This window comes from Bos indicus, chromosome 17 (genome assembly GCF_029378745.1).
Source record: "Bos indicus isolate NIAB-ARS_2022 breed Sahiwal x Tharparkar chromosome 17, NIAB-ARS_B.indTharparkar_mat_pri_1.0, whole genome shotgun sequence".
Classification (NCBI taxonomy): domain Eukaryota; kingdom Metazoa; phylum Chordata; class Mammalia; order Artiodactyla; family Bovidae; genus Bos; species Bos indicus.
The window spans coordinates 46,121,106-46,138,670 of NC_091776.1; the positions used below are offsets into that span (position 1 = coordinate 46,121,106).

At 51.5% G+C, this 17,565-nt stretch overlaps 1 protein-coding gene across 3 annotated transcripts in view; it reads right to left on the minus strand.

Annotated features, from left to right (window-relative positions):
- Positions 1–17,565, minus strand: part of ADGRD1 (adhesion G protein-coupled receptor D1) — a 176,729-nt gene that overhangs the window by 12,229 nt on the left and 146,935 nt on the right. For 2 of the 3 annotated variants that reach the window (XM_070769337.1, XM_019977882.2), the window contains 2 exons: positions 12,482–12,548; positions 10,102–10,168 (listed from right to left, as the gene is read on the minus strand). In XM_070769337.1, the coding sequence (XP_070625438.1) occupies positions 10,102–10,168; positions 12,482–12,548 (134 nt within the window). Of the gene's footprint in view, positions 1–10,101; positions 10,169–12,481; positions 12,549–12,573; positions 14,075–17,565 lie in introns of those variants that run through there. The other variant, XM_070769338.1, reaches the window with a different exon arrangement.

Sequence of the window (17,565 nt, forward strand, 5' to 3'; positions counted from 1 at the left end):
AGCCTCTCCATCAGTGAGCATCCCTGCCTGCACTGTTCTTTGGGATGGAGCACCAGGAAGCTGGCCCTTGTGCCCATTCAGCCCCTTGCTCACACCATCACAGTAAGTGAATAACGGTTTATTAGTTTTTATGCATGTGTGTGTGTCTATCGTACATTTGTGTCTGACTCTTTGCGACCCCATGGACTGTAGCCTACCAGGCTCCTCTGTCCATGGAAGTCTCCAGGCAAGAATACTGGAGTGGGTTGCCATTTCCTCCTCCAGGGGATCTTCCCCACCCAGGAATCAAACCCACATCTCATGTCTCCTGCATTGGCAGGCAGATTCTTTACCACTGAACCACCTGAGAAGCCCCATTAGCCTTTATAGCAAATAACAAACAGATGCTGTCAGTGGGACCCCAGTCTTCACTGACCACCTCCACACGGGGCAGCTTGGCTCCAGATAGTCAGGCCCCCTCATTCACTCCCATTCTCTCACCTGTAAAGTGAGGTTAAAGGTGGACATCTCCCGAGGTCAGGGAGAATGGAAGAAGCTGGCAAACAGGAATAACCAGCCACGCCAGTGCCCTCCCCACTCCACACTGGGCAACACCCACAGGAGAGCCACACTCAGCAGATGAGAGAGAGGTGGGCCAGCACGGATGTGAAAAACGTGGGGAGCAGCCCATTCAAGTGGGACTGTGACCAGAGAGTGAGGGAACTAACTGGTAGCCACTTTAAGAATGGGAATTTTAGGGACTTCCCTGGTGGGCCAATGGTTAAGAATCTACTTTCCAAGGCAGGGGGCACGAGTCTGATCCCTGGTTGGGACCTAAGATCCCATATCATAGGCAATGCACTTGTGCACCTGAGGTGCATAAGCCTGTGCACCTCAACTAGAGAGAAGCCCACGTGCAGCAACAAAGACCCAATGCAGCCAAAAATAACCATTAAAAAACAGAAAAGAATGTGAATTTTAATTCCAGACACTGAGGTTCAGGGAGGTCTGCAAACAGCATCTTCTGAGGGCAGGTGGACACTGCACAGTCGTCTCCGGAGGCGACAAGCTGTGTCGTGGAGTTGAGACTATCAGCTGGAGTGGTGAATCAAAAGCACAGACCCTGCTTATCTCACCAAGACTCATGATTTTCGTGATTAAACACTTTTCAGTTTCTATGCCTTTGGTTGATTTTCTAGAGTTCTGATACATCTGGGTTTCTCCCCCCTATACTTCCTCCAGTAAATTCCTTGCATTCCAGGGGAAGAATGCTTAGCGTGGTCCTCTCCTGCCTCTCTCACTTTGGGAATTTATATTCTGGGTTCCTCACATACTGGCCAAAGCTGAAGCCTTGTAAGAAAAGACTGGAAACAACCTGAATTGTTTCCGACAAGGAGCAGGTTGGGGGCTACCATGGGCAGCATGCTCCCTGGATGTATTATGAACCAAGGCAGCACTTTCTGTGCAGAAAATGCACACAAGGTGAATGCATATTTATATTCACCTATATCTGCGCAGCACTCCTAGGATACACAAGAAGTTAGTACCAGGGGCATCTGTTTGGGGAGGTGGGTGGAAACCAGAGAGCTGAGAGAGAGACGCGGGCAGAGACTATTCATATATATTGTTAAGCTTTGCTTTCAAATTTTTAGCCATGTGTGTTAATGTTCAAAAGTCAAATTACTTAAATTATAAAAGGGGACTAACATAAATCCCTTTTCCTGTGACTGTTTCAGTGATGTCCTTGGTCTCAGGAGGAAAATAGGCTTAACCATGAAGTGTCCCGATAATTTGGGGGAGAGGATGGAGAAGCCACAAAGCCCAGAACCTGGGAGAGGGACGCCAGGGGAGGAGCCTGAACACCCCACGTGGCCCCAGAGGTCACAACACAACCGCCCCCTCCCTCTGCGGGCTTGAAGGCTGAACTGGGACCCTGCCCCAGACTTCTCAGGTGTGAAGCCAGACGATTCAGGCTACAGTTCACAGACTCCGTGATGTGGTCGCTAAATGCATGATCAGATTACTGCAAATCGTTTAACAGACATAGAAATGCTACAAGTGACTGATCTAATTTCAGATCTTGTGTTATTTCCTGGTCTCTGTATTTAAGACCCGGAAGAAAGCGTTTCAATAATGGTTAAGCTGCCGCATGATTGGATGTTATAATTCATCTCTCCAAAGCTTCTGCTGGGGTTTATTTCCCCTCTCTCTTTCAGCATGGGCCTGTCTGATTTCATCTGGCGTGCACGCTTCCTCTGAGTTGGTAAGACAGTCACGTCCACCACGGCAATACGAGAGAAGGTGCAGAGAACCTGTGATCCCGCATCAACGCACAGTTAAGTGGGAGATGGTGGCTGTGGGTGAAACAAATCTTTGTATTTTCATGAAAATACAAAGCAGAAGCGGACCCAGCTCCCCACTGCATTTCACTCACCCTGGCTTGTGCCTAGCTGCAAACTGGGAAAGGCTCTGCAGTGAGGCATCTGTAACGTGAATATCATGTATCTCATCAACTAAGTGTCTCTGCATTCGAATAGCCAACAAGCTACTTACGACAGAACGTCAAACCAATAATTCACAAGCTCATTTCAGCAGGAAAAAAAGGCGGGGGGGAGGATATACACTCAAGACCATGGGGACCTCTGCTGGGAGGAGGGAACATCGTGGCAGGGCTTCTGGGGTTCAGACCATGCTGTGTTTCTTGACCTGACTCCGGGCTACTCAGGTATTCATGAAAAATCACTGGGATGTGGCCACGATTTCCCAATGAAAGTATAGAGACACATATAGACATAGTAAATGCTGCAGTTTGTATCTTTACTTGTTTCTATGTCCCTATAGGCATTTATGGAGAAGGCAATGGCACCCCATTCCAGTACTCTTGCCTGGAAAATCCCATGGATGGAGGAGCCTGGTAGGCTGCAGTCCATGGGGTTGCTAAGAGTCGGACACAACTGATCGACTTCCCTTTCACTTTTCACTTTCACGCACTGGAGAAGGAAATGGCAACCCACTCCAGTGTCCTTGCCTGCAGAATCCCAGGGACAGGGGAGCCTGGTGGGCTTCCGTCTATGGGGTCGCACAGAGTCAGACACGACTGAAGTGACTTAGCAGCATAGGCATTTATGACTCTGTATTTATATGTCTGTAACTGTAATTGTGTCCATTTCTGTATCTGTATTTAGGAATTGGTAACTGTATCCATGGGGCTTCCCTGGTGGCTCAGTGGTATAGAATCTGCCTGCCAATATAGGAGACGTGGGTTCAATCCCTGGGTTGGGAAGATCCCCTGGAGAAAGAAATGGCAACCCACTCCAGTATTCTTGCCCAGAGAAGACTGGCAGGCTAGAGTCCACAGAGTCACAAAGAGTCGGATATGACTTAGTGACTAGACAACAACTATATCCGTATCTATGTATCTTTATACAATGAGTTGACTCATTGGAAAAGACCCTGATGCTGGGAGGGATTGGGGGCAGGAGGAGAAGGGGACGACAGAGGATGAGATGGCTGGATGGCATCACTGACTTGATGGATGTGAGTCTGAGTGAACTCCGGGAGTTGGTGATGGACAGAGAGGCCTGGCGTGCTGTGATTCATGGGGTCGCAGAGTCGGACACGACTGAGCAACTGAACTGAACTGAACTGACTGATGTATTTTTATGCGCCTGTATTTGTAGAGTCACACAACCACTCTGGCTTCTTCCTAGGTGAGAAGTGGTTGTTGTTCAGTTGCTCAGTTGTGTCCAACTCTTTTCAACCCCATGGACTGCAGCACACCAGGCTTCCCTGTCCTTTTCCCGGAGTTTCCTCAAACTCATGTCCATTGAGTCAGTGACGCCATCCAACCATCTCATCCTCTATCACCCTCTTCTCCTGCCCTCAATCTTTCCCAGCATCAGGGTCTTTTCCAATGAGTCAGTTCTTAACGTTAGGTGCCCAAAGTACTGGAACTTCAGCTTCAGCATCAGTCCTTCTAATGAATATTCAGTGTTGATTTCTTTTAGGATTGACTGGTTTGATCTGCAGTCCAGGGGACTCTCAAGAGTCTTCTTCAGCACCACAGTTTGAAGGCATTTATTCTTTGGCTCTCAGCCTTCTTTATGGTCCAACTCTCACATCCATACATGACTACTGGAAAAACCACAGCTTTGACTATACAAAACTTTGTCAGCAAAGTGATGTCTGCTTTTTAATACACTGTCTAGGCTTGTCATAGCTTTTCTTCCAAGGAGCAAGCATCTTTTAATTTCATGGCTACAGTCACCGTCCACAGTGATTTTTGGAACCCAAGAAGATATTACCTGCCACTGTTTCCACTTTTTCCCCATCTATTTACCATGAAGTGACGGGACCAGATGCCATGACCTTAGTTTTTTGAATGTTGAGTTTTCAGCCAGCCTTTTCACTCTCTTCTTTCACCTTCATCAAGAGGCTTTTTAGTTCTTCTTCACTTTCTGCCTTAAGGATGGTATCATCTGTTTATCTGAGGTTACTGATTCCAGCTTGTGCCTCATGCAGCCTGACATTTCACCTAGTGTACTCTGCATATAAGTTAAATAAGCAGGGTGACAATATACAGCCTTGACATACTCCTTTCCCAGTTTTGAACCAGTCCATTGTTTCATGTGAGAGAAGGACTTTAAAGCTCCAGACTTTTCTCTTCCCTGGCTTGGAGGCTCTCTCCCCAGTGGGGCTGGCATGGAACAAGCCCTTTAGGGGGCTCAGGTTGTGTCCCTGCTTCTGTAAGACCTGCTGGCCCCATAGGTACATCTGCACTCAGGCTCACTGAAGTCACCCAGGGAATGACACCCGTGTCCCTTCATAATCAGGTAGGATGGTTTGTGAAGGGACAGTTGGGAGGGGGGTCGGTATCTGACAGTGGGATGAAGGGTGAGCTGTTCCCAGAAGGGGCTTGGATCTGCCCTTCCCTGGCCTCTGCCAATGGGCCCAGCAGGCATCACCATGACAATCTCTGTCCCCCTGGTTCCTGCCCCTCCAAGACCAACCTCACCAGGACACACAGAAACCACATGTCCCAACATGAACCTGCACCTTGCTAAAGTGTTTTACTTTAAAATTGCCGGGTGTTTTTTAAATGCATGGGATATGCAAACAGGTAGCTCCCAGACACGAATCCCTCTGGAGGGAACCCTATCCCATTGCATCCGTCTAGACATTTCTTTCCCACAGACATACTCCTGTGAACCTGCACCCAGACAGAGCTGTGCACACTTTACACAATGGGGCCAGGCCCTACCTGGGTCCTGAAAACTGCTGTCTTCAGGGGGCCCCTCTGAACAATGGGGAACAACTCAACACGCACAACCCAGGGTCCTCAGAGGAGACAAGGAACATGAGACACACCCAACCACAGCCAGCGTGAGCCCTGAGGCTCAGAGAGGCTGGGTCTCTGGACCCTTCCACTGCGTCCCCCAGCCCAGGGTCTGCATGATTTTTCTCTCAAGGTCCAAGTAGCAAATACTTTTGGCTTTCTAGGCCTCACAGTCTCTACTGAAACAACTCAACTCAATGGCTGCAGCATGACAGCCACTGCAGACGACTTGTAAGTAATCACCTGTGCTGCTGCACAGGCTTTACCACATGGGCCACAGCCCGCTGACCCTGCACTCGATTGTGAAGTCGCTGAACAGTTCTAGGCCTACACCTCCCTCCTCATCATCCAGGGCTCCCTGACTTCCCCTGACCCTCCTCAGACCTCAAGCTGGCTCCACGGTGGGATCCCCTGGAGCTCTGAAAGGTCCTGGAGCCCACATCCAGTAAATCTAGAACCTCTAAGGTGGGAACTGCTCCCACGCTCCCCAGTAACTCCCTTACTAACAAGTTTGAGAACTGCAGTCCTCAGGTGTTGATGGCTGATGTCAAGGAGAGGGGCTGGAGGTAACGCTCCCCCAGGAAGGACAGTGGGGCTCCAGTGATCCTGGAGGACTCAAGGTGTGGGGACCTTGCTGCAGCCGGACCCCATGCTGCATGGGTGGGGGGTAAGGATACAGGCAGGGCAGCCTTGGATCCCCTGCTGTCACTGACTGAAGTCAGATGAAACACTCAGATCACCCAGGGAGTCTGGGAGGGGGCGATGCTGCCGAGCCCTCCAGACCGGGTGGGTTAGGTCAGCACACAGACAGAACAGGGGACTTACACATTCAACTACTTCCCTTCCACCCCTGCCCGCCATCCATGCTCTGACCAGGAGGGTTTAATTGTCGGGGGAACTGGAGTCAGTCTGAGCCTGTGTCTCCATTTGGGTGACAAAGTGAAGGGTCTTCCCTGACCCCAGGAGCAGGAGGCGAGAGTGCCCGCCGGGTCGCTCACGGGGGCCTCTGTCATCCTGTGAAAGGCTGGGTGTAACATGACTGTAGACAGTCTTCACACAGCCCTGGGACAGGGGACAGCCTGGACTGAAAGCTCAGGGACACGTCACCACAGTAACGTGCCCCCTCCTGCAGCTGAAAGCAATTAACTGAAGAACCCAGGTCTGTGCTCAGAGCCCAGAGTTCACGCAGAGGAGGGACACCTGAGCTGACAGTCCCACCCCTTCCCCAACCTGGCAGCCCTTCCTGGAAGGAGCCCTCCTTCACAGAGCAGGTGTGCATCGCCCTGGCCTTGAAGAGACAGCTGTGCCCCCTTCCATCATGGCGGTGACCCAGCTACGTGATTCTGACTACCCATGACAAACAAAGAAAGAAAACACCCAAGCACCACAAGGGAGCCAGCAATTGGAGATGGAGTGCCTGGGACATTGGCTCCTGCGAGACAGAGGAGCTGAGGGCAGAGGGACAGTGTTGGGCCCCAGGGAGTCTGTGGCCAAGGCTGCACTACCGCTGCAGACAGGAGTGTGGCCTGTGGGGGATGGAGCAGCCCCTGCCACCCACTGTCCTGCTTGAGGGAATTGGGGATGCACTCCTGGGCCCTCCTCTTCTGAGTCTCGTCCACATCCATACAGGGCAGAAGGGGCACAGTATCAGGAGGGGCACTTGGTTGATGCCCACCCCTTCCACCAGGGCTCCACGTGGATCCTACAGAGAGCCCAGGGGCCCTGAAGCCCCACAGAGCTGGGAGTGCAGCCCTGCCTCACCGCTGGCACAGATGCTTGAGGGCTGGGACCACTGGGGATCCAGGAGGCTTGCAGCACCTCCCACCAACTCCCCATCTCCTGCTTGTACCTGTGGACACCCCAGAGCCCACATCACCTGGAAGGAGATGGGCATGGAGGGCAGCAAGTCAGTGCAGCCAGAACGAGGGGATCGTGTGCGGGGCTGGCACCACCCACCCTCCCTCCGGTCCCAAACAGACAAGGACACCACAATGAGGTCCCCTCTCTCCCTTCCAGAAATCCTTTACCAAGAAGATGCTGCTGCACTTTGTGTGGCATGAGGATGCCTGAGTGGAATTTTAATTAAGAAGCAGGAAGCCACATCTTCAGGCATCTTCCCTTGGACACATTTCTAATTAACCACCAGGGCCCACAGCTTCAGTCAGTGCCAGTGAATATGCAACAAAGTCAAAAAGAAGATTTCAAATCAGCAGCTGGGGAAGAGAGCAGGGGGTGAGAGAAAGGAGGGCTGGGTTCACAATATTTAGGAAATATCCCCATGGGGGAGGGGAGCAGGGTGGTGGCTTCAGTGCCATCCACAGACCCTCTCTAAGTCCATCGTCTCACCACCATCTCTGGTGACATGGGACATTGGGCTTGTCATTGGGAGTGGGAGGCGATGAATAAGGACACCAAAGGCACAAGTGTGTCCGGCTGGAGTCCCCTCCCATGCCTTCAGTATCAGGGTCGCCCAGGGGTGCTTCAAAGACAGCACCCTTTGGAGAGGTAATAAACACAGCCTGGATCCCACCCTGGGGGTGTGTGGAGAGCATGCTCTGGAGTCCCAGCCCAGAGTGTGAAGAGTGTGTTCTGTGGATGCTCAGGGTGGGCAGGAGGGATGTGGGGGAGGTTCCCCGGTGTCAGCCCCCAACACCTGAGAGGAGAGATGTTCAGACTGGGACAGCATGGGGATGCCTCAGCCCTAACCAGACCCCAGATACTGAGCAGGGTGCAAGGATGCTGTTCCCCCTCCCCAAAGCCTCCTCCCCACAGGGCTTCCTGAGAACCCCCACCTCCAGACCCTGGAGTTCAGGGGGGTGACCCCCGGGCAGTCATGTGGTTCAGGTCGAACAATCATCTGTCTCCAGCTCAGCCTCGGTTATTGGCTCTGGGACAGGCACCTGACCCACAGGAGCCAATCAGAATCTGCCCTGGGACTTCTGCTAGGACTGCTGGGAGCAGTGCCTCCCTCCCCACCCTGAGCTGCAGAGCTGGAGGATGTTGTCAGGGTGCCAGTTCCATCACTTCCTCCCCAGGAAAGCCTGATCCAGATGGAGCCAGCAAGGAGGCAGTGGGGCCAAGAGCTAAGTAGGAGATACCAGCTGACAGCACTGAGTGCCCAGAGCCAGCCAAATCTGATTCCCCCTGCGCTTCCCAGGACTGAGCCGTTTCTGCTCAAGAGAGCTCAAGCTGGTTTACTAGCACCTGAGAAGAAGGAAGAGGAGAGATACCAAGAGGAAGACGGCAAGGAGAAGGGGAGGAGGAGAGGAAGGGCACATCTATAGCAATACAGCTGCAATCACTGGCCAGGAGTTTATCATTCAATCTGCTCCTCTATAAAACAGAAATCACCATCTCTTCAAGTAGCTATTTTAAGGGCAAGGAAAAGAGACATTTAATGTAAAAACATCTTTTTTAAAAGATCTCTATAAATTTGAGCCTTTATCATTAATGTTAAATAACTTCACTGGAAACCAAGTATAAGGACCCAGGGTTAGAACTGTGACCTGCTGCTGCTGCTGCTAAGTCGCTTCAGTCGTGTCCGACTCTGTGCGACCCCATAGACGGAAGCCCACCAGGCTCCTCTGTCCATGGGATTCTCCAGGCAAGAACGCTGGAGTGGGTTGCCATTTCCTCCTCCAATGCATGAAAGTGAAAAGTCAAAGTGAAGTCGCTCAGTCGTGTCCGACTCTTAGTGACCCCATGGACTGCAGCCTACCAGGCTCCTCAGTCCATGGGATTTTCCAGGCAAGAGTACTGGAGTGGGGTGCCATTGCCTTCTCTGAGAACTGTGACCTAGGCCGAGTCAATCAGAGCATTTCAGAACTTTGGCCAATCAGAGCATTTCATTCCTCTGGGAGGGATGACCAATCAGGACAGTCTATTCCTCTGGCCAATCAGAACATTCTGCTTCCACTGGCCTCAGTGAAGGCTGGCCAATCAGAACAGTCCATTCTTCTGGCCAATCAGAGCATTTTGCTCCTCTGACCTCAGTGAGGGGGTCCATGGCAGGCAGGGTTCCAAGTCAAGCCCATTAGAAATGATGAGAATCGATCCTAGGATTTTGTGGGACATGTCAGCAGAACAATAACAAGAAGAGCAAAGGAGTTTTTTTCCCCTAAGACGGATAATGGAATTTTATATGGTCCTAAAAGTTTCTTACCAGCATCTGGGGCAGCCTAAAAATGGAGCCAACTCATAGGAAAACAGAACTGAGATATGAGAAGCTAGAAACACGTGGAGATGGCCACTTCTGAATCTTGAACCCAGCAGCCACAGCAAGCATTCCTGACTATGCGTTTATAAATCCCGATTTCTGTCAACCTCTCTGAGTAGGTCCTTCATAATCACAGGAGTTCTCTTCCCTGTGGTTCCCAGGGAGCTTTGACTAAAGCTTCCTAACGCAGCCTTGGATCCTGCATCTCCTTGACCATGGAGATGTGCATATGAGGAAATTATGAAAGAACGGTGAGGAGGAGAAGAACCAGCTGGGTCTGCACTGCCCCCCTGGGTGCACATCCATACCGGTTGCTTTGGCGGGAAAAGCACCAAGGGCCTTAATCCAGTCTGCATTAAATCTGAAAACATGGCCGACCTTGCCAAGTTCTCTTGGAGTAATGAGGCTCTGGGTCACAGGCCACAAGAGGGGCTGTAACAGGACTGATGCTGCCACAGCCTTGGACATTACTCCCAGGGATCCCAGCCCCATCTCCACACAGCCCAGTGCTCCCTCTACTCCACTACCCCCAGCCCCGCCCAGCTCCGTGCCCACAGGACAGAGAACATACCACGATGATGAACAGGGCAGGGGCCACGAAGGCCCAGATGGCGCCATTCCCGAGTGATAGCCAGCAACTGCAGAGAGAGACAGACGGTTACTTCAGTGCATCACCCCACCCACTCCAGCGCAGGGGCCCTGCATCCAGAACAGGACAGGGACAATGTGGGCATGGTGACAATAATGCCGTTAATCCCAACAGACGTGCCCGTATCCTGCTCACAATTTCAAGAGTATTCCACTCTTGGGAAGAACGTTCTGGGTCTGCAGACCGGCTCAGGCAAAAGAAGGCTTTTACAGGTCACCTAGTTAGTGAAAAACTTCACCATCTCTGAAGAGTCTAGCCAAAATCCAACAAAGGCTTTAATTTTATTATGATAAATAGGCTTTTGTCTATTGGAGGAGTGAGGAGGCATTACATGGCACAGGACTGACCATCCTCATCAGCTCATCAGCTATCTGTCAGTGCCCCTCCTGGCGGTGCCCCCTCAGCTGAGAGGAATGGTTCCCCAGTGGATCCCAGCCAGGGCTCTGACTTCCAGAGAAGCCTTGTCTGGGATGTAGGGTCCAGTTTTAAGGTTGTGAAATTCCTCCTGGATTCCGAGATGTGATTCCAGGGGCTCAGGCAGGACCGCCAGCCATTCTACTACCTCATTTCTCTCCAAAGCCTCAGAATTGCCAAGAGCCTGGGTGTCCCTTAGACACATCCCTCCCTGGATCTGGGCGCAGCCCCAGGGGCCTGGCACACCCTCTGGGATCTGGCCAGGCCCACGACACATCCTCACTGACTCAGGACGTGAATGTCACCTGGTCACTCACTCACAGCTACTCAAGGAGCCTGGCCCCTGCCCCCAGCTTTGCAAACCTAGAGACACATCATCCCCTGAAACTCCATTGCGCACCCCAAGGCAAGCGCTGTGATGACGTTCGCCCTGCAGAGGAGGAGGCTGAGGCCCAGGGAGGTTAGGGGACCCAAGTCCATGCTCCTGCACCTGCCTTTCTGGCCCCAGTCCTCCCCCAACCTGAGACCTCCTGGATCAGGAGACATGAAGTGCCCCAGACACGTGACAGTGCCTGTAAGAGGCTTGTTCCTGTCTGGAACCCAGACCCTGGAGAAAGAGCCTCTTGTCTGAGGATGCGGCATCTCCCATGGAAACACACAGCGAGTACAGTGGTCTCCAACCCAGGCTCCCTGAGAGGGTGATGACTCTGCAGGAGGAAGCCCATGCTTTCCACTGTTGTCATGCAGAGTGCTAAGTGGACGAGCATCCTCAGATCCCCCGTCCCCATCAGCCACTCAGTGACCCTCTGAACATTTGCCAAGGATGCCTTGCTCTCAGGCACGTGAGTGGATGAGAGGCTTGTATCAGACTCAGACCCTGGAGCTGAGCCACATGCTGTGGGCGGCCAGCATCTGCACTCCCAGATGGAAAGACACTGAACAAATGCCAACGAGATGTGTTTGAGATGAAGTTTCTTCTTTTAATTTGCACCTTGACTTCGGATACCACGCAGGCTTGCAAGGAATGAGCCAGAACAGTGGTTGTTTAATTATTCTTATTTCAGTATGCACTCAGACAGCACTTTCTTTAAAAGCCTCATCTCCAGGAAATTGTTGCCCTAAAGTGGAATAAGCCAGATTCCTCCCAGTTTAGTGACTCAGTTGAGAAATTATCTCAGGCTGAAGCTATGACCAAGTTTAACTCCCTCTCTCTTCTTAAACTCTCTCCATGGTGTTTTCTCTCAGTGGCTCAAGGGGGCAGCCTCCTAAAGACGGTTGAGCTAAAGCCTTTTTCTCTTTGGGAGGAAAGGAAATCAACTTTCTAGAACCTGAACACCTGGCCTGGCTGCACAGCACCAACCCAGCCTCTTCTTGATTCAACTCTGGACCCACCAGCTGCAGTTTCAAAACGGTGGCATGAGGTCTAGAACATACAGGGTCCCATCTGCTGCCGCCCCTGCGAGGAGAACCTTGGGGCCCACTGCTGGCGCGCACCGGTCTACACGCACACAGTCTTATGTTCACTGGGCTGTAACTGAATGAGACTTCTTATGAACTAGGCACTTGCTGACCAACCAAGGAAAGGACTCGACACAAAACTGGGCTCCACAGGGGACCAGACAGCATGTCTAGGAAAACTGCATGGATGGAAAGTTCCCATTAGAAACCTGTACCAGCCACCCAGTCCTGGAGGCACTAGAACACCCTCATTGCTAGTTTCAAGGTGGGAGAAAGCCCAAAACACTTTTTAAAAAAAACTGTCAGGGCTGGAAGATGCCAGCCTTGGACAGACCCCTCCCCCAGAAGAACACAGGAAGACAACGAGCCGGGGCCATGGGGACCCTCCCTACGGGAGTCCTGCCAACACAGGAATCACCGTTTCACTTACTTCTTACTTGTTCCATAACTGTCCATGGCAAAGACTATTGAAATGATACAGATCAGAAGAGGAAAACCTGCAGAAAATGAGAGCAGAGTATTGTATTAGCCACTCTCTTTTGATGCATTTATTCATTTTATACCTGACGGATACAAAAAACTGTGTGCTGAGTGCTGAGGGCACAGAACAGCCTCTAGGCTCCAAGGACTTAGAGTCTAAACAAAGAGATAACACACAGGTGCATTTTAGGGCAGATCCGTTATTAATCTATTCTTTATCTGAAAACAACCATTTCTGGCTGCTCAGAAAGCAGCCGTGCATCCTCCGGGCCTCTGACTGATCAGTGCCATGAGCACAGTGTCTCCCTCTGCTCCCCTGCAAGGAAGGGATGGAGGGGGGTGCGGAGACAGCAAGGGGTCCCTTCTACCCACTGACCCTCCCCTCCAGGAGAAAGGGCTCCTGACCAGGAAACTGCACTTGGCAGATTCCAAAGAAAAAAGGGTGGGGGGATACATTACAACAAGTGGGTCTCTGTCGCCCGCCCCTGAGCTGAGTCTGTCCCGCCCATGGGAGACCAGCTCCAGGACCCAGAGGGAAGCCTGCTCCTCTCCCCCACTACCCTCACTCACTCCAGGCCTGGGCACCTCAAGGCCACAGCCCTCCTGGGATGTCTGGTGGCTCAGTCAGCAGACAGCACACCTGCCCTTCTGAGGATCAATTTTAAATTATCTTGAAAAGGAGTTTCTGGAGAAACATCCCATCTCTGAAATACTTTGATTTGATGTCAAAATAGTCTGCATCACAGGATGTCTGCACAAGACATCGCAGGGCTCTCACAGGAGAAGAGCAGCCTCTGGGGAGAGGTGCCGGGGCCAGGAGGAGTTGCGCCTCTCACCACTGACCCGCTACCACACTGGGTTCTCTACCCGCGTGCACAACTTCATAGGAGCCAGAGCCTTTCCAGGTGTTGGAGCCACTGGCTGCCTCCTGCCTCGATGGACCCAGAGTCACAGGAGATAAGCGGAGACCTGGAACCAGGCCCCCACCCTGCTGCTCACTCACTGAGAGCCTCAGTTTCCTCAGATGTCACAGAGAACCCCCACTGCCTGGCTCACTTGGGGTGGGAGGAATACACGGGACCTGAGATGGTGAGGGACCTTGGGGGCATGGCACACCAAGGTCCCCCCACTCCCATCTTCCCGAGGAAGCCCAAGCCTCAGGGTGCAGGAGAAGCAGGTGCTGCAGGAGCACTGGGTCCACAGGACAGCCTGGCAGGTGCACATGGGGCCCTGCAGAGTCCCCAGGGCCCCGTTCAGGTGGGTTCTGAAAGGTGCAGGAAGAACTAGAGGTGCCAGAGAGGATAGATTTTCAAACTCAGTGGCTGAGGCTTCACTTGGAGCTGCCACACCTCTCTCCGCTGATCGTGGCAATGGTGGGGGCCCAAGTCAGAGGCTGTCATCCCTTTACTGCCCAGAGTTAAATGGAAGAGTAGAAGCTTCTTTTTCTGCCTTCACAACTGCGGTGTGATGTGTTTCTCCCACGATCCCCAAAGCAACACTGACAGTCCTTGGTCACAGCTTCTCCTGCACCATCCTCTGTGTCCTGCAGAGGACAGGGCATGGAAAGGTGACCAGAAGGGTCTGAGAAGAGGGCAAGCTCCACTCTGCTTTCTCTGAAACATGCTGCAGGAGCCACAGGGATCGGGTGAGCGCGTTGTTAAGAAGGAAAATTCACAGGCAGCAGGAGGATGAGCGTGGGAACAGGATGCAGACATCAGCCAGCAGGAAGAGCCTGGGCTTTGGAGCCAAATGACACGTGGTTCTAGCCCCAGGGCCAACCTGGACCAGCTGTGAAGCCTCAAGGGCTCGGCTGAACCTCTCTGGGTCACCAGGTTCTCACTCTGTAAATGGAGGTGACATCAGGCTACTTACTGTAAGGACCACACAAGCTGAGCTATGGACGTGATCCAGGAGGCACTGATGTACAAAGTCCATCTCTGTACAATAACCTCCACTATTACTAACAAACTCAGATGTCTTTTCCACTGTTGCTGTCATCTGAAATTCACACCTCAACAACCCATGCAGACATGTGACCTGCTTCCTGCAAACAACTTGAAGTCCCTCTGGCCCTGTCCAAGGATGTTGACCTTATGGAGCTCAAGAAGTGCTCTCTTTAGGCTTCCCTGGTGGCTCAGTGGTAAAGAATCCACCTACCAATGCAGGAGACATGGGTTCGATCTCTGGTCCAGGAAGAGCCCATATGCCATGGTGCAACGAAGCCCATCCACCACAACTGTTGAGCCTGTGCTCTGGAGCCTGGGAGCTACAGCTACTGAGCCTATGTGCCCTGGAGCCCGTGCTCTGAAACAGAAGCCACCGCAATAAGAAGCCCGTGCATCGGAAGTAGAGAGTAGTTCCCACTCTCTGCAACTAGAGAAAAGCCCACGCAGCAGAAAAGACCCAGTACAGCCAAAAATAAGCAAATAAATAAATCTTTTAAAGAAAGCAGTGTTCTCTTTGGAATGTGGTGACCTTTCAGAGGAACCACACTGGTTGTTGCCTCCTAAGACCCAGGGAAGTGGGGAGGGGTGATGTAAGGAGTGACCAGAAGGAGCATTGCTATGAAATATTAACCTGGACACACAGAGCAACGCATGGAGAGGATGGATAATGTGAAATCCAACACAGGGGCAGGGAGGTCTCAGCAGAAAGGGGCAGAGAGATAACAATGCCAGAAGACAAGTGGTCCACCCTCTGGTAGAAGTCACTGAGGCCGTATTCTGGATGCCTCGCTCTGGGCACATGAGAGGTTTGCACTTCCTTATCCAAGGCTGTTGGATCACTGACTCCTTCTGGCCAGTGAGTTGTGAACAGAAGGGACACATGCCTCTATCAGTTAAGTGTTTAATTTCCAGGGTGATATATACCCAAACCATCTTCTCTCTCACAGCAACCAGCTATGGCTCAAGGCAGCATCTTCCCCATCACCCTGGGCTGCTGAGGGACTGCCCTGAGCAGAGCCCCTCTGCGGCCACCAGCCCACTGAGGATACACAGTGTACACAGGAGACAAACGTTGCTGTTTTCAACTGATGTGAGTTGGAAGCTGCTTGTTATGGCAGCGTGACCTAGGCTGTCCTGAATGACACACCTCCCAAGATCTCGGTACTATGTCACTTCCCTGGGACACCAGCACGATTTCAGAGAAAGGCAGGGTCCAGAATGAACTACGATGAAGTTTTCAACCCTAGGTGAGTGAAAGTGAAAGTGTTAGTCACTCAGTCGTGTCCCACTCTTTGCCACCCTATGGACTGTAACCCACCAGGCTCCTCTGTCCATGGGGATTCTCCAGGCAAGAATACTGGAGTGGGTTGCCATGCCCTCCTCCAGGGGACCTTCCCAACCCAGGGATCAAACCTGGGATCTCTTGCATTGCAGGCAGATTCTTTACCATCTGAATCACCAGGGAAGCCTAGATGAGTGGATGCTCACAAAAGAAATGAAGTCATAACAGAGAAAAGTGAAGCAAGCTGCCTTTCTTTCACTTCTGAGTTTATGATCGTTTCTCTGACCACTTGGGAATTTGTGGTCAGAGATTCACATCTGCTGCACCAACATGTAAACAAACACTCAACTGTTTATCACTCACCTCCTCTCCCGGTTCCCAGGTGGACTCCTTGAGGACAGAGATTACATTTCACCCACCTTACAAGTTCAAGCACAGGGCCTGACATACAGAAAAACCTTGGGTAGGTTGTTCATGGGACACCTCCAATTCCAAGTCAGCTAAAACCACAATCCTTGAGTTTCAAAAAATGATACCGTTTGAAGGCTGCTGTAAGAGCAGGCTGAAAATCCCTAGGGAAGTGGCCTTTCTCTGGAGGATCCTTCCTATAGGTGACCTCCTAGGGCCTTGGATCAGCCTCCAGCTTCCTCCTAGTTAATAACTGCAGGTAGAGAGAGTCCAGCCATCTGCAGACTGTCTGTACTCAGGCCCAGAGCTAAGAAGGAGGGATGCAGTTCTGAGCCCTGATGAAATCAGTTAAGGGGACGCAGACTGGAGACAGAGGTGGCAGGCCTGCTGGCACCCATCCCAGCCCTCTGTTTGCAGGGAGTCTCTGATGGAGGCTGTGGAGGCCTAAGAACACCCACAGGGAAGACACTGGGACCAGAAACCACGCAGTCACAGCCACTGCTGTCAAGTAGGAATGGAAACTCAGAGTTTCCAGATCTCCTCGTTTTTCAAAAGAACCCCATAATTTTATGTAAACCTTCTCCATTTTTATATATTGGCAAATATTTCATTGTTTTTCCTCTAATACATTTCAGGCTAAAGAAGCTATCCTTCAAGGCTGGATTGGATTGTGACCCTCACCTCTACCCTGAACCAGCATAGATGGCTCCTGTCACTGCAGAAACAAATTCCGCACTTAATTCATTTCAACCGTCCTTGCTGTGGCTATGGGGTGTGTGTGTGCGCACGTGCACATGTGTGCATGCGCATGCACACACAAATCTAAACTGCATGGCCATTTCCATAAAGAAACTAGTCATCACAGGCGGTTGATCACACATCATCCTGTAAATGCTCACTAAATGAAGCATTTAGTAAGCTTACTAAATGCTTACTAAATGAAGAAGTCAGAGGCAGGAGCAACCCGCCTCTTTCAGGAAGTCACATCAGGATGGAAGGAGACAATTATGCTTGCGTGGGGCCCGTGAGTCTCCTCTCTCCCCATTCCGTTAGCCAGGTCAAAGCACAGAATAAAATGTTTGTTTGCTCCCTGCACCATGAAGTGAAGTGAAGTGAAGTTGCTCAGTCGTGTCCGACTCTTTGCGACCCCACGGACTGTAGCCTACCAGGCTTCTCAGTCCATGGGATTTTCCAGGCAATAGTAATGGAGTGGATTGCCATTTCCTTCTCCAGGGGATCTTCCTGACCAGGGATCAAACCCGGGTCTCCCACATTGTAGACAGATGCTTAAGACTGTGAAAATTAAATCTATTGCAAGAAAACTAGAAAGGAGTAGCAGGTCCCTGATGATGGACTAATGCTTTATAGCAAATGCAAGAATTCCAGGTGTCCATTACT